This window comes from Zootoca vivipara, chromosome 1, assembly GCF_965207765.1.
Source record: "Zootoca vivipara chromosome 1, rZooViv2.hap1.1, whole genome shotgun sequence".
Taxonomy (NCBI): domain Eukaryota; kingdom Metazoa; phylum Chordata; class Lepidosauria; order Squamata; family Lacertidae; genus Zootoca; species Zootoca vivipara.
The window spans coordinates 78,087,295-78,110,657 of NC_142582.1; the positions used below are offsets into that span (position 1 = coordinate 78,087,295).

The window sequence follows — 23,363 nt, forward strand, 5'->3', positions numbered from 1 at the left end:
TTTGTTCATTCCAGAGAGATAAAACACAGAAGTGGTGCTAGAAGATTATTGCTTTTCCCCATGTCTGGTGGCCTGTAAGATTCTGCAGGGCTCCATCATGTCCCCTATGGTATCTACGGTAACAACGACATGAAACTGCTCAGAGAGGACAGTTGGATTGCAGAATCATCAGTATAAGCTGATAATACCCAACTATATTTTTATTTTTATCTCATTCTAGGGAAGTAGTTCAAAGTTTAAATCACTGTTTGGTAGCTGTGAAGGCCTGAATGGGGATGACAAAACCAAAACTTAATCCAGACAAAACAGAAGAACTGGTAGTGAATTGACTCAGGTTTGAATATGCAGCTTGTACTGGGTGGTGTTACACTCCTACTGAAGTGTACTTCTTGCTCAAGTGATTCTGCTAGATTGTGTAGATGGCATCAATGGTGAGGGGTGCCTTTTTCAGCTTTGGTTGGTTTATGATCCACAGCCCTTCCTAACAAAGCTGAACCATGGTCACCCATGCTCCAATTCAGTGCTGGGAAGCAAGTAAGCCATAATCTACTGGTAGATTTCTAGTTGACTTGCAAAAACATGGCAAAGGTTTCTGGCACCCAGTTGTTTCAACAGTAGCAATAACTAAATTACTCTTTACACTTAAGTGATGCTGCTGCTATGAAGAAAGTTAAGCAAAGGTAGACTTTTGTGTGAAAAGTCTGTAGGGTCAGTTCAGTTCTGGTACAGTGGTACCTCAGAACTCGAATGTAATCCGTTCCGGAAGACCATTCAACTAGCCGACAGCTAGGTTTTTGCACAGTGGAAGCTGTGTTGGACGTTCATGTTCTGAGGAAAGTTAAAAAACAGGAGAACGTCTGGGTTTTCAGCTTTTGGGAGCCAAAATGTTCGAGAACAGAGCCGTTTGAGTTCCGAGGTACCACTGTACTAAAAAGCGAATTCCTTGGCTCAGAAGGTGCTCAGAGGCACTCAGTTTATCATTTAATTAAACTTGTATTTTGAACCTGACTGGTTGGTTTGTATTTGCACTTGGTTCTGGCTGGTAGATCTTGGAGTTCTACAAACTCTGCCTATCTCTGCTCTACTGATCTCCAAATTAGACTACTGCAACATGCTCTAGGTGAGGCTGCCCTAGAAAACTGTTGCAAGCTACAACTACAGTGGTACCTCGGTTTAAGTACACAATTGGTTCTGGAAGTCTGTACTTAACCTGAAGCGTACTTAACCTGAAGCAAACTTTCCCATTGAAAGTAATGGAAAGTGGATTAATCCATTCCAGACAGTCCGCGGAGTACTTAACCTGAAGCGAACTTTCCCATTGAAAGTAATGGAAAGTAGATTAATCCATTCCAGGCGGGTCCGCGGAGTACTCAACCTGAAGCTTACTTAACACGAAGTATGAGTGTAATTGGTTCTGGAAGTCCGTACTTTAGCTGAAGCGAACTTTCCCATTGAAAGTAATGGAAAGTGGATTAATCCGTTCCAGACAGGTCCGCAGAGTACTTAAACTGAAAGTACTCAAACCGAAGCGTACTTAAACCTAAGCGTACTTAAACTGTAGTACAAACTGACAGGCCAGCATGTTTTTGATGCATAATCTCTCTCTTGTTTTCTATTATCTGCATTTTTTACTAGTTTATCTTCAAGCTGAATTTTAAAGCAATCTTATACAACACAACCAAACAGACCTACAGTTCCCAGCACTGTTAACAAACTACAGTTCCCAGGATTTTCCATGACTGTAAAAGTGGTATAAAAGTGCTTTAAACGTATGGTCAGGATGTGAGCAATGGCCTGTGACCTGGGTACCTTAAAGATCACATTCTTCTTTATGTTTCTCCCTGAATGATTTGATCATCATCTGAAACTTTACACCAGATCCCTTGACCGTAGGAAGCATGGCTGGTGATAACCATGGTTAAGGCCTTTTTGGTTGTGGTGTCCACCCCGTGGAAAGCCTTGCAAAGTGAGGCAAGTCAGATCCCATCTCTGAAATGTTTTAAGACAGCTAGTAAAAAATGACAGCTGAAAAAGTTTTTACCTCATAGTTCTCTTTTTGCTGCTATACTGTAGTACTGGATTTTGTAATGGGGGCTTGGCTATGATGTCAATATCTGTGATTTTAATGGGAATTGTAATATAGTTTAAAACAATTTTATTGCTTTGTTTTTTGTTTTTATATATAACGCCGCTGGATCGCTAGCCGGCATCGTTTATGTTCGGAACTACGACGGTATCCGATTGTCTTCAAATTGGTTTGTGTTTTTGACTGTAAACCACCTTGAAAATATATATATTAAGTAAATAAGAAGTGTAGGAACAAAAAGGAGACTCCACCTAATAGTGTACACCTCTATTAAAATCCAGTTTTATGGAAACAGGTTTAAAATGTTTCTTAACTTCACTTTATCAGAAGTTTCCAAGGTGGTGTATGAAAGTGTGAAAACAATTCACAGAATAAAATGAAGTGTAGAGGAAAAACGAAACTAAGGAACAGGGAAAGCAATTCTAACTAACATTTCACCTAAAGTATCTGAGCCAAAAGGATGCTATAAAACATATACTGGGATAGTGTACATAAAGTTCTCCAGGAAATGAAATATGAATATATATAACATTCTTATATAAACAATTTAATTGTATCATAAACTTGTTGCAGGAGAAGCAATATTACTAATATCTTCCAAAATGCTGACAAATTGGAATACGCTATTAGCTAACTAATGGAGAGATCTTTGGTATGGATTTGCAACATCCATCCACAGAAGGTCACATTTAGATTAATATCTTATGCGATCCATGTAGGAAACAGAAAACTGAAGGTTGCAGATAACTCTGTTTTAAGGTGATTTCTAGAGCAAATATTGTAACATGAAGAACATTTTCTACCACTACAGGATTGTGGAGAGGTGTCTATTTATAGCTCCCCCCCCCCCCGTTTGCAATGAACTCAAAAATGAGTGGATGATTCTAGTAATTAACGACTTCAAGATTAATATAGACCCTGCATTTGATTGATTGCATTTCCCTGGGCACTGATCATCTAGTTGAGCAATCTGGTACTATAGAACGTAGCACTGAAATAATTCAGGAAGGAAATGTTAATTACTTGTTGAATACCAATAGTGCATTCAACCCTGAATTAAAAACAACCCCCACCCCCAGACACACAGTCCCTAGCTCTAAACTATTTAGAACCATCAAAGCTACATTATCTCTTACAACTTTGGAATAGTTTTAAGGTTGCAATAAAAGGATGCTTTCAGACGTTGGTGGCAGCCCGGGTCTGGTTGAGCCGAGTTGATGCCAGCACAGCAGCATGCAATGAGATGTGAGGAGGGAAAAAACCCAATCCCATACTGTGTCAGCCTGTTCCTTTTTATAGGCTGCAGCTGACCTGAAAACAAGCTTGGTCAGCTAGAGCTCATAGAAAAGAAAGGCTGAAATTACAGAGTGAACACTGTTTATATTGTCTCTTTTTCCTATCCTATGCTGAAAGTGGATCCATGTTGCGACAGATGCTTTGAAGGATATCTGAAACCATTCTGTATTACCTTAGCAAAGTATTTTAATATCACTGCAAGACTAGCTAGTATTACAAGCACATGCTATTAATCTCATAGATATGGACAGAGAAGGAACACACTCTATTTTGTATTTTTTGGGGTGGGGAGGGTCATGGTTTTTTTTGGAAGTCTATTAAAAGAATGCAAATCATTACTGAAATTGAGGACGGGGGAAAGTGCAGCTTCTGTTTTCACACAGCAAACACTACAGGTATGGTTTCACCTGAGGAATTCTGCATCTGTTAAAGTAGGGTTTTCATTTTCCTTGCTAAAAATATGCTATTTTCAGTTTTAAACAGGATTGATAATAAAGCACTAAACGTTCTAATTGGAGAAGCATCCCTTTTTTTCAAAAACAACATTTGATAAAACAATTTATCAATGCAATCTCTTAAATGTGAAACTTTCTTAAAGAAACAAAAACACCAGGGAATGTTGAGGGAAATGGCCTAGAAACTACACCTGTTCCAGGTAACTAAGATGATATTGCATAAACTAGTGTAACACTGATGCGCTATTCATTTGCACGCACACATATTAATGAAGACTTGTATATGACATAAAATTCTTGAGTATAGTAGAAAATGAGATTCCAGTTCCATTGAACAAAAAGGAAGAAGGAAGCTATGCTACTTATATGAACACACCTTACTATTTCTTTAAGGCAGGTGTCACTAGGTGTGTATTCCTGAATCCAGCTTTGTAATTTTAGTTGCTAGCAGCCTACAGAAAACAGCAATATTTAGGGTTGGCAGTCTGCAGGGAAGTAATCCCAAACAAGCACATAGTCAAGCTAAGAATAAGGTAGGCAGTCAACCTGCTCAGCAGATAAGTAGAGACAGACACTGAAAGCTTCTCAGGATGTACCTGTAACTTGTTCGGAATGAGTCAGAACAGAAGCATTACTGGACTAGGTGGAAGCCTACCAAGCCTTCAGTAACCACATCCCTTCTAAATAGGCAGTTGCTTTATCAGCCTCCAGCAATGTGGTGATGGCATGACCCTGAAGGACCAGGTGCACAGCCTGGGAGTCATTTTGGACTTATAGCTGTCCATGGAGGCACAGGTCAATTCTGTGTCCAAAGTTGCTGTCTACCAGCTTCACCTGTTACACTGGCTGAGACCCTACCTGCTCACAGACTGTATCACCAGAGTGGTGCATGCTCTGATTATCTCCCACTTGGACTACTGCAATTCGTTTGAAGGTGACTCAGAAATTCCAACTGATATAAAATGTGGCAGCTAAACTGGTGACTGGGAGTGGCCTCCGGGACCATATAACAGCGGTCCAACAGGATCTTCACTGGCTCCCAGTATGTTTCGCTAAGTAAAGCAAGGTTACGGGGAACCAAGCAGAGGGCCTTCTCGGCAGTGGTGCCCGCCCTGTGGAATGCCCTCCCATCAGATATCAAGGACTTAACTTTTAGAAGCCCTGTTTAGGGAAGCTTTTAATGTTTGATGGATTTCTTTATTTTAATATTTTGTTCGAAGCCACCCAGAGTGGCTGGGGGAACCCGGCCAGGTGGGTGGGGTATAAATAATATATTATTATTATTATTATTAGACATCTGAAGGCAGCCATGTATCATGGAAGTTTTTAATGTTTGACGTTTTACTGTTTTTTATATGTAATGTAAGCTGCCCAGCGTGGCTGGGCAAACCCAGCCAGATGGAAGGGGTATAATAATAATAATAATAATAATAATAATAATAATAATAATAATAATAATACCCTCCTGGATCTCCAGATGTAATTTTATTCTACTAAAAGCATAAGGGAGGTTATTGTGGTCCCCTCGCTGTTGATTTTAGAAGAAAATACACTGGCATTTTTTAAAAAAACAACAACCAAAAAACACCAAATACATACATTGACGCTTATGCAGACAAACCACATGATCCTATGATTACAAATGCCAACAGAATCAAGTTTGCTTATGAAGTTCACTTGATTTAGGACAGCACAGCTTAAGATTAGCCAGTGAAAATTTTTGGCCTATTTTATCTTCTTGTGGGGAAGCGGGTGGCGCTGTGGGTTAAACCACAGAGCCTAGGGCTTGCCGATCAGAAGGTTGGCATTTCGAATCCCTGCAACGGGGTGAGCTCCCGTTGTTTGGTCCCAGCTCCTGCCAACCTAGCAGTTTGAAAGCATGTCAAAGTGCAAGTAGATAAATAAGTAACACTTCGGCAGGAAGGTAAACAGTGTTTCCATGCGCTGCTCTGGTTCGCCAGAAGTGGCTTAGTCATGCTGGCCACATGACCCGGAAGCTGTATGCCGGCTCCCTCGGCCAATAATGCAAGATGAGCGCCGCAACCCCAGAGTCATCCACGACTGGACCTAGTGGTCAGAGGTCCCTTTACCTTTACCTTTTATCTTCTTGTAGTTAAAAGAGTGTGTCTTAAATGAGTAAAGTATTTTTGACTGGGTTTTTACTTCAGGAAAAGCTGAAACTGCTCCACAAACATGGGTTCAATAAGCTTCTGTCCAAAACAGGGTTATTATAAACCAGCCTATAACCTGCTTGTCTTCACAAGGATAGTTTTTTGAGGTGCAATCACTGTCTCTTTAGGTGGAGATTGACCCATCGCCTATCCAAAGAAGCATTGGTCAGAACTGAATTCCAGTCCCTTGACTGACTATCCTAGATATAAACTAGAACATATTAGATTTCCTGAAAACAGGCACAGGAGTGTAAAAGCATGCCATCAAAGTGATAAGAGTTGTAATTGGAAAATTCTCTCATCAAATTTATATCCATTCTTGCCAGAGTTACACTGCCACTTTATCATGGACCATTGGAAATGGTCCTAGAGCCTGGCATTCTAACTGAGTCCACAGAAATGAACTGGTGAAGAAACTGGTGAAGAAAATGATTGTCACATATAATACAACTGATTATAATTGAGCAGATATTATCTCACAAAATATAAAGAAATGCAAGATTGTGAAAATTCAGATAAAATACCAAATCTAGAAAAAGGAGTCTAAAGAGATACGGAGAACAGATTTTAAGCCATATTTAAATAGCACCAGTTCTCTCTACAGGCATATCCCTATGATGTTGTATTGTAAGCATTCAGATAGCATTTTATAACAATGCAGTTAGCAGACAGTAGTAGTAATAACACACACACACACACACACACACACACACACACACACCATCAGTGTTCGAAACTCCCATTGTTCTAGGTGCATTTTGCGACAGGGTATTTCATTTTTTTTTAAAATGATATTTTATTGATTTTTGCATAGTAAAACACACACACACACTCAAAATACAGAAACAAACATAACATATTTTCCACCTACTTCTGTCCACCCTCCAAGAGCCCTCTCCTCCCACAAGAGGATCCCCTGGAAAACGGGCATTCGCAGTGGTTCATTTTATGATTGGATTTCTCCCCACTCCTCCCTCCCACCCCAGGAAACCCCCCCCCCCTGCCACAAAGAGGCTCCAGGTTTGCAGGAGGGACGCAAGTGGGTATCCATCCAACCATCTATTCAATCTTAATACACACTCAAAAAAAAAAAAAAGAAAAGAAAGAAAAAAGAAAGAAAAAAAAGGAAGAAGAAAAAATAAGAAAAAGAAAAAGATAAAAGAAAAATATTATTAACTAATCATTTTTCCATAAACATTGTTTTTATGTGGGCTTCCCCGATCTCCCCTCTATCTGATTTTCATTTTTGAATCATATTTTACAGTTTTCTTATCATAGTCCTCATTCTATTTTTAATCTTTCCAATCTTATATTACTATACTATCCATATTCTTTAATAATTTCTCTTTTATTCCCAATTCTCACCTCCTCCCTCTCCCGTCCCCCAGAACCCCTCCTGCCACGAAGAGTCCCAGAGGACGGAAAGAGGCAAGGAAGTGATTCTTTTTCCAATTGGATCCCTCCCCCCTCCCCGTCCCCCCCACCCCAGAAGCCCCCTCTGCCACCAGGAGCCCCCAGCCCGGGGACGACCGACAAGTGGGGGAAAGCACCCAACCGTTACAAATCATCTTGCCTAAACCATCTTTCTGATGCTACCAATTACTATTACATCCTAATTCTAACAAACATACAATTTTGTTCCCTCCCTTGCCACAATTTTCTTCCAAGGGCATCCTTATATTTTAAATCCTTTTTACCTTCCCAATCTTTAATTTATCGATTATTCTCAATTTTCCCTCCTCCTCCCCCGATCACGGCTATTCCCTTCCATTCCAACAAGTTCCAAAGTCAGCAATCCAGTTTTCAATCCCTTTTTATCCATCCTAGTAAATAATATATATTCCATCCTCCTTCATCCCTCCCCTTTCTTAACATATTTTACAACCCAAATGTCTCTGGCCTCCCCCCAATGTTCCCATCTTGTTTGCACATTGTTTTCCTTGTGCGTTTTCTTCTCCTCAAACAGCTCTTGTTCCACCCCTTCAAAAGGGGGGGTATTCCAAATCCCAATTTGATCTTTCTCATCTTGCATATCTGCACCATCCTCGTCTTCTTTGATTGAATTATGGTTCGATTCATGTGTCCTATCCTCCTCTTTTACTGTTGATTCACTTATATCCTGTTTCTGTACATCCTGATTTATTATTTCCATTTGCTGTTGAGTCTTATCCATGCTGATTTTTATTTCCCACAAGAGTCTCATGACTTTTCTCTGGAAACCAGGTGCATAGTCCATTGTTGACATTTTCACCAACTCTTCAAGGACAGAGCAGAACTTGAATAACAGGAAGTGGTCACCAATTGTGACTGTACCGATTTCTGCCAACTGGATGCATTAAGTCCATTCCTCTAAAAGTCCATTCCACTATTTCTTTTATGTCCTCCCCGTCCGCTTGCTGTTATGTCCGGGTTGCCGCTTTCGGAATGGAGGGGGAGGGGCTTGTCTCTTTAGATTCCACTGTTTGCAGGGGTTTTCCAGCCTTAATACAGTTCTCCCCCTTTGCCCTGCCTCTGGGGGAGAATTTTTTTTTTTAATCCTTGGAATTGCTTAGGCAGCAAGCTTCCTTTCCCTGGCATCGGGTAATTCTCCTTTTACTGCTTCTTCTTTACATCAGCGGGGGAAGATCGGCTTCCGTTTTTAAGTCTCACCCCCGTTCCAAATTAAAAGTCAATTAAAAAATTTTTAGGTCCTTTTACTCACAGTTCCCAATCTTTTCAGTCCTTCTTTAAAAAGTATCCAGCGCTCTCCACCTCCGGTTCGGAGCTTCTCTCCGCGAGGGCAACGATCATGCTCAAGATGGCCCCCACGACTACAACCTTTCCTGCACCGGCGCTCTTATTAGGGCATACCGGCGAGCTAGGGAGTCGGAATTGGGGCTCCGCTGAGCATTTGCCCCAGTGACGCTCGACACTGGGTTCTATGGGGTGCAGCGTCGCTCCCGCTGCTTCCCCCCCCCTCGCAAAGACGGGCTGCCTCGGAGCTCGAAGCAAACCCCACCGGACGGCGCTGGCGCTAGACCGGAAGCCGCGACAGGGTATTTCATTAGCATGAGCAGTTTCTGAGCTCTGGGTGCAGTACCACGCCTAAGACTTCAGATTAAAACTGCAGAGTGGAAGGAAAGAAGGACCTTTTTCTTCCTCCTCACTTCTAGCTACTCTCTGAAGATTGGAGAAGAGACCCTCTTAAGAATATTAGTGGGTGGGCAGGGGAAGGACTAGACCATGTGAAAAATCAACATAATATTTTAGTTGCAGTTCATTCGTTTTCAGCTTTGTATTCTTGTTATAAAAAGCACTCCTAGACATTCTGTTGTTGCACCTATAACGTAGGTTTAAGGTGCTATTTAGCTCCTAGCTTTCATATCTCAGTTTCTAACACTGTATATACCAGTAATAGTGATAGTAGCTAAGCCTATATTTTGAGCCCCACTTTTGAAAAGTAATGTCTGTGTGAAAGTACACATGCTTATATATTCGCATATAAAAAGAACAAAAATCCAGGTTTCCCTCTTTTCTTCCCATCCCATAGCAACTGCCTATGCTGAAAATAGCGCAGATATCATGAGAGATGGGGCACAGAGCCAGGTGGAAGAGTTAAGTCCCAGCTTCACATCCAACAAGTATGATATACCAAGCTTTGGGATGGGGTGAAAATCACAAATTCTAAGAAGGCACTTGGCAACACTGACTGGAACTGGATTCAATTAGACATTCACCTAGAGTCCTAGACTGTCTTCAGGATGAACAAGTCACATCTTCCTGTCCACACCCTCAGGTACCCCAGGCTGAGACCGATCCAAGCAAAAGTGAGAATGCTTCATTACAGTTATTTTCTTCATTACAGTAATATGCATGCCCAGAGGACTGCCAAATGGTGAGGTGTGTACACATGGTAAATTAGTGAAAGCTAATTCAAATTCAAAATTTTGTAGCAAAGCTATGATTGGACCCACCACCATCCACTCTCTGCTTAATGGGAATCTACTGCTGAGAACGTTGTTTCTAACCAGGCAGGAGAAACAGACATTTATCAAAATCTAGTTTTTTGGTTTTTGGTTTTTGTATAAATCACCAGGTAACATGGAAAAAGGATGGCTGAAATCTTGATTACATTTAAGGGTGGTTTGACTTACAGACAGGCCAGCTCATCATTACTCATTTTGAACTGTAGTTGGAAATGGTGTGTAGCACACTCATTTTTTCCATATTTTGTCACCCATCCAACCAGTCAGCCAGTGTTACAAAAGCACCATCCCCCCACAAGCCACTTTGACACAATTTAACAACAAGGATGATACCAACTGATGTTCACATCAGCTTCAAAAGGTTTCTAGTTGTGTACACACCAGGTGTTGTTGATGAGGTGGAGATGTTTATACACTATGCCAACGTATCCACACCTTGGCTAGAGACAAATTAGGAACGGCTTAAGAACTCCAATCAGTGTGAAGCTGGTTTGAGAAACAACGCATCAAACCGTAGTATTTTATAACCAAGTGCAAGGTACATATGCATTTTGGATAACATTGTGTAAACACTGCATAAAACCCCAGCACTGGAAATGCAATGAATCCATAGTAATCAGGAGTGTGAACACAGCCTAAGACGACACCAGTGGTAAATGTGAGTACAATTCCCTACATGTTTTCCACCTTCCTGTCCTAGAAATCCACTCCAATCGTGTCACAAGATACACTGTCCTTTCTCTGCCCCCTTCTGGCCAAGGAAAAACAGCAGAAACTATTGAAATCCTTTACTAAGCTGCCAATAGCAGAACTATAACACCCTAGTTCTGAGCATTGCACTAGGCATCAGGCCTCTCTTGAGGAAGTTCTTTTGCACTGCCCTTATAACTGAGCAAGGTCTCCATACAGCCCAACAATAGAACAGTACTAAAACACTTCCTCCCAACTTAGTTTCAAAGACCTGACAGTTTCTTTTCTCCACCAGGCCTTAAATTATCTCATCATATAAAAAACAGCAGTGGCTGTACAACTCTCTGCAGTCATTGGAATACCAATTGTACAATTTTTAAATTGCCTTAATTTTAAAATGTGCAAAAGTACTAACTATCCAAAACAGGCTGTGGAAACTGTTCCAACTCTACAGACAGAGAATCTCACCTAAGAGATCTACAGCAAACCTTTTTAGAACTAAAATATCCACCTGATGAAGTTAAACAACAGATCAACAGAGCCAGACTGATACCTAGAGAGAACCTGCTGCAAGACAGACCCAAAAAAGAAAATAACAGAACACCACTAGTCATCACATACAGCTCCCAAGTTAAAACAGTACAACACATCATCAGAGATCTACAGCCTCTCCTGGACAATGACAGCTCCCTTTCTCAAGCTCTGGGAGGAAGACCTTTCATTGCCTACAGACAGCCACCCAATCTTAAACAACTCCTCACCCACAATAATACAACCACCAGACTTAACATGGACACTGGTACCAGAGCCTGCAATAAACCCAGATGCCAACTTTGCTGCCACATACACCCGGATAACACCATTACTGGCCCCAACAACATCAAACATACCATCTAAGATCTATTTAATTGCTCATCTTCTAACATTGTGTATGCCATCAAATGCCAACAGTGCCCTTCAGCTCTCTATATTGGACAAACAGGCCAAACCCTACGCCAAAGGATAAATGGACATAAATCTGACATCAGGAATCACAAGACAGAGAAACCAGTAGGAGAACACTTCCATCTCCCAGGACATTCTATACAAGATCTCAAAGCAGCTGTTTTATTACAGAAAATTTTCAGGAACAGACTGGAAAGAGAAGTTGCTGAATTGCAACTCATTACCAAGCTTAAAACCATGGAGACACCTGGCATGAACAGAGGCATAGGATTCTTATCTCATTATACATGATCAAGCTTTCTTTAGCACCTCAGCCCTTGCTTTTTCGCAAGACCAATTGCAGTCATTAACAGTCGTTAACAGTCATCAATAGGTTTACCACTCCTATCAGCCCATCACCCATTCCCATCACCCCCCACCCACCCTCTGAATATACATAAGGGTCTGGTTACTTCTGTTTCAGTGTATCTGAAGAAGTGTGCATGCACACGAAAGCTCATACCAAAATAAAAACTTAGTTGGTCTTTAAGGTGCTACTGAAGGGATTTTTTTAATTAAGGCTGTGGAAAGACACATAGCATGCAAAAAAAAAAAGGACAAGACTTAGAATGAAACATGAGACAATCTCTCCAAGGAAACAAGAGCAGAAAACTGTATGACTTATTCACAGGTCCTTGGGTTCAAATACAAATATAGTACAATTTATTCCCCAAGACTCTAGACAATTAACAACAAAGCCTTATAACATTGGCTTCCCAACTTCCTGTGTCATATTTTGTTTGTACACCAAGTGCATTTTTGAAGAAATCAAATGAAATGCAGAGTTGTGTGCTTTTCAGGCAACAGCTACTAGTCAGAAAGAAAATTTGGGCGAAACCAAGAGCCTATGAACAACATCATCCCACTAGTCCGAATGCTAAAATTGCCAATTAGGAAACTCCCCTAGGTAACTTGTTTTGCCACACATACAAGTTTACCACTTTGGGGGTGGTAAATTGACTGCTCAAGTAGTCACACAAACCTATCACAGACTGTAATGTGTATCTCTTTTCAAACATTAAGAAGCACCACAGATGAAGTGATTGGTATGTGAATAAACTGGCTGAAATCCAGACACTGCACATTTGCTCAGCATGAAATTTCTATTATTACCAGATCTTTATACTGCAGTTTTGATAGCTCAAAACAGTGAATGCAATAACTTAGTGATGGTTGGAAATATCTGAGGGAATATTATAAACCAAACTGTCCCTCCAATACATAGTTAACAGTTCCAGGTAGCAGCAAATTATAACTAGCTCCCAGGGATTTGTTACTACAAATGGTAACAATGAAGCGTAAACCTTCCATTGTCTTACAAGAATCCAGGTTGTTGAAAACATTGTATTATGCATAAACTGTATTAGTTTTGACATCTGGATCTCTTCTCTAAAATAGGAAATTTTATCCTGACAAACTTTTTTTTGGCTTTCAATATATTTGAACATTTCTGCCTCTCTTCCTCAGCATTTTTTCCATTTCTGTTGTCTCTCTTCCTAGATGGGAGGGGGCCCAAAATTACATTCCATGACATGATCAAACACTTACCGGTAGCATATCTAGACACCCAGCAGCATTTGTATTGTTTAACATTCCTTTCATAATGCATAATATTTTGTTCTGTCTGCACCCCCCTCCAAATGCAATCAGCTGATAGCTTTGAGGAGTTTGACTCCTTCTAAGCTGGTGTTAGCCAATTCAAAATGTTTCCCATGTGATGTGTATTTGTTGCTATTTTCTGCCAGAGTTGCCCACAGTCCCAGTTTCATGAAAGCCTTCACAGTCTGCTTTTGAAAACACAGTCTTAAAGTGTTTGCTTCTATGTGCAAATGCTGCTGTTAATATATTTATTTATTAAAATGTGTGTACAGTCGTACCTCGGCTCCTGAACGCCTTGGGAGTTGAACATTCCGGCTCCCGAACTATCAAAAACTGGAAGTGAGTGTTCCGGTTTTCAAACTTTTTTTTGGAAGCCCAACATCTGGTGCAGCTTCCGCTATTGTTTCTGGCGTGTCTGCACACTCGGGAACCAATCGGAAGCCGCACCTTGGTTTTTGAACATTTTGGAAGTCAAACGGACTTCCAGAATGGATTCCGTTCAGCTTCTGAGGTATGACTGTATACTGCAATTTCAGGAGGGGGAGAATCAAAGAATTCTACAATTATAGTACAATAAAAGCCCACTGAAAGAAAATGTGACAAGAAATGCTTTGTTCAGCCCACCTGCATTATGCAATAAGCCACATGCATGTCCTGTGCTCCAACTAAATACATATAGTAACAACTTCAGCTGAATTACAATTTGTCAAACAATCACAATTAATTTCAATTTAATTTACTCAAATACATGTACATCGCTCAAGTTGCAGAATCTGAAGCACGTTCTCTTGCTTCTATTATTATGTGGTTGCTGCAACCCAAAAATACACATGTGAAGTAATAGGGACTAATCAATGGGGCCTCTTAGGCTAAGATTGATAGAATGCCAGCAAAAGAAGCATATCCTGCTGTACATAAACTGAATTATTTCAATTGGCATTAGGATGCAAGCCGAAAAAGGAGAACTGACAGAAGAGGAAAAACAAAAAAGGGAAGCATCTTGAAATGAAAGGCAGCTCTTTGACAAAACAATGGGAGTAGAACTGTAGGGCCTATATTTTTGTTCCTCATATGGATTCCTACAGAGGAGCAACTTTCTTAAACATCCAACGGTCATGAGTAAGAGACCACCCAAAGATGATCCCCCAGACATCATAACTAGAAGTGACAAAAGTGTACCCCACAAGGCCTCAAGCCATTAGTGCCCTGGTGAGGGAAGAGAATGCCTTGGTAACACAAGTGCCTTGGGTTCAACCAAACAAGACAATTTAGAGTACAGTACATACTGGGATAAATCTTTGTTTTCTTTTGAAAGGTGTTTGGCTGCTCTCTATTCTAGTGAAATGCATGATAGAACAAAAATAGCTTTGAGACAGAAGGGAAGTTGAGGGTGCTCACTCCTTTTTGAACACCAAGTCAACACTTAAAAATATTTCAAGTATGAAAAAAATGCAATCTCTTACCTTGAAGCATCAAAGCTGTCATATGATCCAACAGTATAGTGTCTAAACAATTTCTTTGTTCTGTCTGCTCGAGTTTCTGTTCAAAATGAAGACAGAATATACTTAATAAAAACTTTCAATTGTCAAGACAAATCATCATGTGCTCTCTTGGTTCATAAATTACCATTAAACTTTTTTCTTTTTATGCGGGTAGGGATGGGAGGGAGAGACTGCTGCCTCTTCTCAGTGCTGTTGTCCCAATATTTACTTATATTAATTTAGGCTCCTACAAATACTACACTTACTGTATATTCCTGCATATAAGACTACTTTTTAACCCAGGAAAATCTTCTCAAAAGTCAGGGGTTGTCTTATACGCCGGGTTGTATTTCTTATACGGCGAGTATATCCCAAACTCTATATTTTAATATATTTTAACTGGAAAAGTTGGGGGTCGTCTTATACGCCCAGTCATCTTATACGCCGGAATATACGGTACTTGTTTTTATAAATATTTATACAGAAATCTATAAAAAGAAATTCCAAATCGTACCTAAAAATTAAATATGCAGTAAATTATGTTAGAGAGACATGCTATAACACATAAAAGGGAGCATTATTGTAAAATATCCTTGAATTTTTGACCCAAACTAGAGTGCACTACTCACAGCTTCTGCGTGGCCTGAGCATTTCCACAGTCAAGGCAAAAGCCCAAAAGGTTGGTTTTTAAGGCTCAACGGAGCTTGTTGTAAAAAGGGGGACCACTTTAGCATTCCCTCATCCCATATGACTCCTTAAGGCAGAGAGGTATGGCCTCTTATGGACTAGGTGGAGGATTTACAGAATGGTATGCCTGAGTCCAAGAGTTACCTTGGCACAACTCCTTTGCTCAGGACCTTCTCTGTCCTGCGGGGATAGCTTTAAAACACAGGTTTGAAGGTTTTTGCACAGTTATGTGTGAGTTCAGATTAGAGTCCATGCCCCCGCCCCGCAAAAAATAAAATAATGGAAGGAAGTTTTAGGAGCTGTGTGAAAGTGATAAGGCAACATAGTTATGCACATCACATGCTGGTACACGTGCCAACAATATTAGTGAGGAGAGATCTCCCAGGGGAGGCAAGCTTTTTTTCCTGAAAGCTCTTGAAGAAAGCTCATAAGTATCAGGCTAATTCTCAGCTGCGTCCAGCTGAGTTTGCCATCACTTGTTTTAAAGTGTGGAGTCACACAATGGCCAGTCTTTAAGGTGAAACTCCACTCACCCACTGTATTAACCCTGACAAAACCTGTAAACTCTAAAATTATTATTTGACTCTTTGGAGGAATTGGTTGCAGCAGCAAAGTAATTTCTAAGGTATGATCTCACCCTTCTATTATCGTACTGAAAGTGGGTGGGAGCAAACGCAACATGTAGTTAGAAGCAGTACTGCTCAGCTACCTAACATGTATAAAGCAAGCATTCCACAGGGTTAATTTCAAACTTCCTTTAAATGCATTTGCAGGACACTGTAGATTACTGTAGCAGGGGGTGGGGTGGGGAGGGGGAGGGGGCCCACACAATCAAAAGGATGAGACAATAGTACATAGCTCTTGGATTCATAGTACATAGTACTTCCAATCTCTCCCATTAAATGGAGATGCAAAGAGATAATGAAGGGGGGCAGGGACGGAAATAAGGGAACTCTCTTAAAATGGAAAGCAACTTCAGAAGCTGTGTGGTATTTTTAAATATAATTTCTTATGAAGGGTTTTCGAAAAGGACAGGGTTAAAAAATCATGACAAAGATATCGAAGAATCTCAAAAATCGCAACACAGTTAAGTCAAAGAAAAATTAAACAATGATCAATGCCTGTACTAATTATTCCGTCTCTTTTCACAGGAGCATGAAGATGCAGGATAGAGTTCCAGAGATACTGTTTCACTGAATTCAGATATCAAGTCTCCTTCATGTGAAGAATTCCACAAGCTTGCGTATCTTGCTGGTGTATTTGGGGCCACCGTCCTCTTATTTACGTATTTTATAAAAATTAAACAAAACTGGATAAAATGTGCTCCTTTTTGTCAGTTCTCTGTCAAAATGGACTTTTTGGGTTAGCGTTTCTGAGATAACTGTCAGCCATGCTTTTTTTTTCCATTCCAAATTCCTGCCTTGGTTTCTTCCAAGCGCTTCCAAAAGCATGTGACAGTCTTGTCATCAACAGATTAGCAGTCAATTGTTCATTCTTGCATTTTACATTTTGACCATACCATGTATTTAGAATCACTAAAGTGGGGATTGATAATCTATAATGATGAGTAATCTGGGGCATTTGTTCAGATAACCGACTCCAAAAGCCTGTTAGCAAAAATGCCTCAAAGGAAAAGGGTTTGTATAACGTAAGGACTTCTGCCTTTACAATGAAACTTCCTCTCCCCTCCCTACCCACCCCCATCTGCTCCTACATTTTGTGAGTTGCAGTTTGTCTGGATTTTTTTTGGAAGAGGGAAAGGGCATGCTGTTGTTTAATGATAGCTACACTAAAATCCTGGATCGTCCCATTTCCATTGTCTTTCAGAAGTCTGGGGAAATTGAGCCAGATTGTAGAAGTGTCAACCTAGTAGGTTTTTAAAAAATTGATGTCAGACATGTAATTACATTACCATAATCCTTTCCCCACCCCCACCTCACTCTAAATTTATCCAGTCTGATGTCACATGATGTGTTAAGCAGCTGACCCACAATGTGATTCAAACATTCCCCCCACCTTCTCAGTTTTCTACTCTTATAGCAAGTACACAACATTCTGCAGTTCCTTGTTCCAAAGTAAGCAGATTTCAGAGAAATTATTGTGAATAATGAGTAATTTACATTAGTATGTTGCTGGCTAAACATCTTACCAATACAGTAAGCGTCACCCTAATAAATTCTCAGACACAGTCATATTAACCTATTGAAAGCTAGAATACTGCTCTTAAAACACACACAAGAGCATGCCATTCCTTTAGGGAACAAATATTTTTAACTTGAAAGGAAACCAGATTTACATCTTCAAAAGATACATTAACTATATAGCTAAAAATGTACTGCTGTATTTGCTCCTGTTCTTAAATTTTGAACTCTTGTTAACCCTAAAGTTGGAATGGTTCAATGAGCAACATCTGAGATGGAACATTTATAGAAAACTAGCTGGCCATGCCACACATTGCTGTGGCTTAGTCTGTTAAATGGGCCCTCAGAGCCCCCCTTTTGACTCCCCCCCCCGGGCTCATCCCTGTGATCGGCCCCACCCTGTCCCGACCCATGACCATTCTCGCCCCCTCCTCCCCCATCCCCCAACCAGGGGAGCCCCCACCTCAATTTGGCCTAGTCTGCAAACCTCTACTCGGCCTAGTTTGCAAAGCTGAGCCGAGCTGCTGTGGAGTGTGAAGCTTTCCTACCTGCAGTACTAGTGTAGCTGCCGCTAGAGGCTGCTGTTGTGCAAGGTCTCCTGATTCTATTTCCCAGCATGCACTTTAGGGTGAGTTGTGTGCTTTTGAAGACAGGGTTTTGGGGTTTCTACGTGGCCCAGGTGTGACATTTGTCTTTCAAAATGGTTGTTGTTTAGTCGTTTAGTCGTGTCCGACTCTTCGTGACCCCATGGACCATAGCACGCCAGGCACTCCTGTCTCGCACTGCCTCCCGCAGTTTGGTCAAACTCATGTTCGTAGCTTCGAGAACACTGTCCAACCATCTTGTCCTCTGTCGTCCCCTTCTCCTAGTGCCCTCAATCTTTCCCAACATCAGAGTCTTTTCCAAGGATTCTTCTCTTCTCATGAGGTGGCCAAAGTATTGGAGCCTCAGCTTCACGATCTGTCCTTCCAGGGAGCACTCAGGGCTAATTTCCTTAAGAATGGATAGGTTTGATCTTCTTGCAGTCCATGGGACTCTCAAGAGTCTCCTCCAGCACCATAATTCAAAAGCGATCAGCCTTCGGCGATCAGCCTTCTTTATGGTCCAACTCTCACTTCCATACATCACTACTGGGAAAACCATAGCTTTAACTATACGGACCTTTGTCGGCAAGGTGATGTCTCTGCTTTTTAAGATGCTGTCTAGGTTTGTCATTGCTTTTCTCCCAAGAAGCAGGCGTCTTTTAATTTCGTGACTGCTGTCACCATCTGCAGTGATCAAGGAGCCCAAGAAAGTAAAATCTCTCACTGCCTCCATTTCTTCCCCTTCTATTTGCCAGGAGGTGATGGGACCAGTGGCCATGATCTTGGTTTTTTTGATGTTGAGCTTCAGACCATATTTTGCGCTCTCCTTTTTCACCCTCATTAAAAGGTTCTTTAATTCCTCCTCGCTTTCTGCCATCAAGGTTGTGTCATCTGCATATCTGAGGTTGTTGATATTTCTTCCAGCAATCTTAATTCCGGCTTGGGATTCATCTAGTCCAGCCTTTCGCATGATGAATTCTGCATATAAGTTAAATAAGCAGGGAGACAATATACAACCTTGTCGTACTCCTTTCCCAATTTTGAACCAATCAGTTGTTCCATATCCAGTTCTAACTGTAGCTTCTTGTCCCACATAGAGATTTCTCAGGAGAAAATGGTATGAGCTTGCTATTCCAGTCACATTTGACTTTGTGTTAAAATTTGAACGCAATCGGTCCAGCGGTTTTGTTGAACATTGGAGAGGAACACACATGCCCAGTTTACATATATATATATATATATATATATATATATATATATATATATATCGATATTAGGCATAGCAATTGACACTCAAGGCTACCACTAACATGACATCTTTAGTTGCAGGTAGGTAGCCGTGTTGGTCTGAATCGAAACAAAATAAAAAAATTCCTTCAGTAGCACCTTAAAGACCAACTAAGTTTTTATTTTGGTATGAGCTTTCGTGTGCATGCACACTTCATCAGATACCATCTTTAGATTGACATCTTTAGATTGTCTTGAAGAAATTTACTTGAGCAAATAAGGACAGTTGGGGAGGGGTTTGTTTTCTTATTTGCTTTTTCCCTTTCTAGCGTTTGCACTGCAGTCCATTTGAACAGCTGTATGCTAGTCACCAAGGAAACTACTGTGGGCTGATCTTTGATTGGATATGTTGTCAGTGTTGCCAGAGTTGTGGGCAAAGTTTAGTGAAAGAATGCTACATACACTTTACATATTCTGCTGCAGGAAGCAGAATAATAAGATTGCCAAAGGTGAGGAGGACATTTTGTGTTTTAATTGAATTCAGTGGCTATACTATGGCACAGGCACACTGGGTTACTTCTGTATTGTACACATTTTGGAATCAAAGACTTCTCATCTCCCAGTTAGCATGTATATATCACTCTGAATAACCCCTCATATCAGGATATCACACAAACAAGTACTTGAGAAGAAACTGTGTAACAGCAGAAGATAATTTATAGAATTTTTTTGAACAAGAAACTGTGAGCTAAAAATAAAATAGATATATTTTCACTGAGTGGAAAAGAGGATTATGGGGTGCCAAATGTAATGTACAACTGGTGAATTAACACACTTCCATCACTTTCAACTTTCTGTGGCTACTGGACATGCTTAGTCCTCATTTGGTTGTTGGGAGGGAGGAGAGTGCTGCCTTTAGATTTGAATTTTAAAATGCAATTTTTACATACATACAGTATATTTATGTATGTATGTATGTATGTATGTATGTATGTATGTTTCACTACAAACTAACTACAAACTATGCTTTAAAATATAATAATACATAAAAGTTTATTTTTTTTATTTGCAAATGTAACAAAGAAAAACAGCTAATAATTAAAAGTTTCTATGGTAGCAACAAACTATGAAGGCAACAACACAAAGCCCTAGTAGATTGGCATTAACAGTAGGACTTATTATATTAGCAATAACAGAGAGTTATGTGAGTCCTTCTGCTGCCTAAGAAATGTATACTGTACTGCAAGGGTGGAAGGACAAACATCCACCATCTATCATCTCCTGGTGGCTTAAGGATCTCACTGCCCTTTCTGTATCAGAATGCATGGTTTATAACCACCAGTTTTATTTAGGTACCTATTTGCCCCATCTGCCCCTCACCAGGTAAAGGTAAAGGTAAAGGGACCCCTGACCATTAGGTCCAGTCGTGACCGACTCTGGGGTTGCGCGCTCATCTCACATTATTGGCCGAGGGAGCCGGCGTATAGCTTCCAGGTCATGTGGCCAGCATGACAAAGCCGCTTCTGGCAAACCAGAGCAGCACATGGAAACGCCATTTACCTTCCCGCTGTAGCGGTTCCTATTTATCTACTTGCATTTTGACGTGCTTCACCAGGACCCTTCTCTAAATATCCATTGCTGGAAACTGCAGGAGGGGAGAGTGATTGCTCTCTGCTTGGGTCCTGCTTGACCACAGTAAGAACAAGCTGCTGGATTAGATGGGCCATTAGCCTGATCCAGCAGGCTCATCTTATGGTCTTTTAAATCTTTTAATTAAAGATGTGGCAGTGTTGTGCAGTAGCAGAAAGTTTAGAATTTAAACAAAAAAGAATTCCAGAGGCAGAAGATCATTAAGTGAGAATTTTTAGACCCTCTTAGAATTTCACAAGTTCATGCTTTAACGTAGGAAAATATATACAAACTGCATGTAGAATGCATGTAGATGGAACCACACGTGCTTTCATTGTGCTGGAAGCCATGGCTGGCTGTAGCTTTCAGTTTGAGTTATGTAACAAAATAGCACCATGAAATGCCACCACAGAGTGAGTTCACATGTTGGAAAACCCAGCAATTCTCTGTGCACATGCAGCAATGCACCAAGGAAGCACACACAGTCCATCTGAGAATATGATTCTTCTACAACTTTAAGTAGATATCATATGGATGACCATGTTCAACCCAACCTAATTAGAAGAATTCTGCCCTATAAGGATTTCTCCCAAGAAGGTGGAGAAGAGAATTTGCATTAGGAGGCATCTATTTTGACTGCCATTTTTCACATTAGCTCTGCTTCTGAAGCAATTTATCGCATACAATATAATTTTCAGCATCCCAAAGTTTGGTGCAGATAACCAGATGAAACTTTGCTTACTTTAGAGAAAAAAACTATTCTACAAATAAAACGCTCATACTTGAGAAGGGTGGGTCACAGGTGCACCTCAATATATAATAAACCTTGGGGTAAACACCTGCCTGTTGTTTTATTTTCAGCACACTGTAAACCGTGCCTGAATAGGGCACTTAACTTTTATGTTGATATACAAAAGAATAATGCCATCTATCATATATGAAAACGATTGGTGCCTGCACATTCAAGGTTAACTCCCACTATCAATTCATTTTTTACATATCACCCATGACACTACTAACTGTCATACTTTCACAGTGAATGGCCAATTCACGCTGACAGCATCCTGTTATCTCCAAATCCTACATGTCTCAAAGTGAACATTTTAATTATTCCACTGACAACAGTCCAGCTGAAGTGGACAAGTTACCCAAGTCCTGTGTTTTGATGAGAAAAACAGACAAAGCAAATAAAAGGGGCAAAGAACAAGGAAGGGTTGTTATTAAGATATAAAACAGAGGACGGAGCAGGTATTTGACATTTGTAATTGTAATTTTAAATCTTCCTCCTCATTGCTTAATTTGCAATAAATGCTACTGTCTAAAACTTCATTTTTACCACTACTCATACTTCCAAATAGTGGAGGAATCCATTATTTTACTACACTGTATTTGGTTGGTTATATGAAATATTGGAAGGAGGCTCATATCTATAACACCTCAAATGATTTATTGTGAAATGCATATACAAGCCATGGATCAGAGAAAGTACAATAGTAGATGTACTGGCTCACACACACCCCAGTCCAAGCACAAACTGACATTCCATACTACATGTCAAAATACCTTCTAAATTCTTATTTTCAAAATAATACACAGCACGAGACACTAGTGCCTGCAGGAGGGAATGAAAAAGCCACCTCTGCCTAGGCATTCAAGAATTTGCCATAATTTGGGGGATAAAAAATAATGAACAGCAGTTTTCTCAAAATGAAAAGCCTCTTTAACATGAATTTGTAATTACAAAGCTGTAAAGATCTGTATAAAAATAGTAAAAATGTATCATACACTAATCAAACAACTTGTTTTGGAAAGGTAACATTAGAATATTCTGTATCTGAAGAAGTGTGCATGCACACGAAAGCTCATACCAAAATATAAACTTAGTTGGTCTTTAAGGTGCTACTGAAGGAATTTTTTTATTTTGCTTCGACTCAGACCAACACGGCTACCTACCTGTAATTAGAATATTCATTAACAATTCTGCCACAAAGCTGCATTCCTTGTATAAAATCTAAAAAGATGGCTGAAGCAATCTTTAAAGTAACTATATAGCTAACATGATGACATAGCTACTACTTAACTGATTAGTGTTCAATAATTTTTCCATTAAGAATATTAAATGTAAAGTTTACTGCACATTTACAATGCAGTCCTGTATGTACTCAAAGTTAAGTTCCATTGAGGCTTAGTGCCTTTTAAGTGCTGTAGAATTGCATCCTTAGTTATAAATACATATTTAACAATCATTATGGTAGTTTCCTAAGATTGTGAAGCTACATTCCGATGTGCAATATATTGCTGTCAATGCAAGGATTTCTAATTTTTGTTAACTTCAAACTCAGTAACAACTTTCAGACCCTGCCAGCGT

General features: G+C 40.2%; 1 protein-coding gene across 7 annotated transcripts in view; it reads right to left on the minus strand.

Annotated features, from left to right (window-relative positions):
• SHANK2 (SH3 and multiple ankyrin repeat domains 2) overlaps window positions 1–23,363 on the minus strand; it is a 339,643-nt gene that overhangs the window by 143,424 nt on the left and 172,856 nt on the right. For all 7 annotated transcript variants that reach the window (XM_088668511.1, XM_088668485.1, XM_088668502.1 and 4 more), the window contains one exon: window positions 14,710–14,785. In XM_088668511.1, coding sequence (XP_088524637.1) covers window positions 14,710–14,785 — 76 coding nt within the window. The remainder of the gene's footprint in view (window positions 1–14,709; window positions 14,786–23,363) is intronic.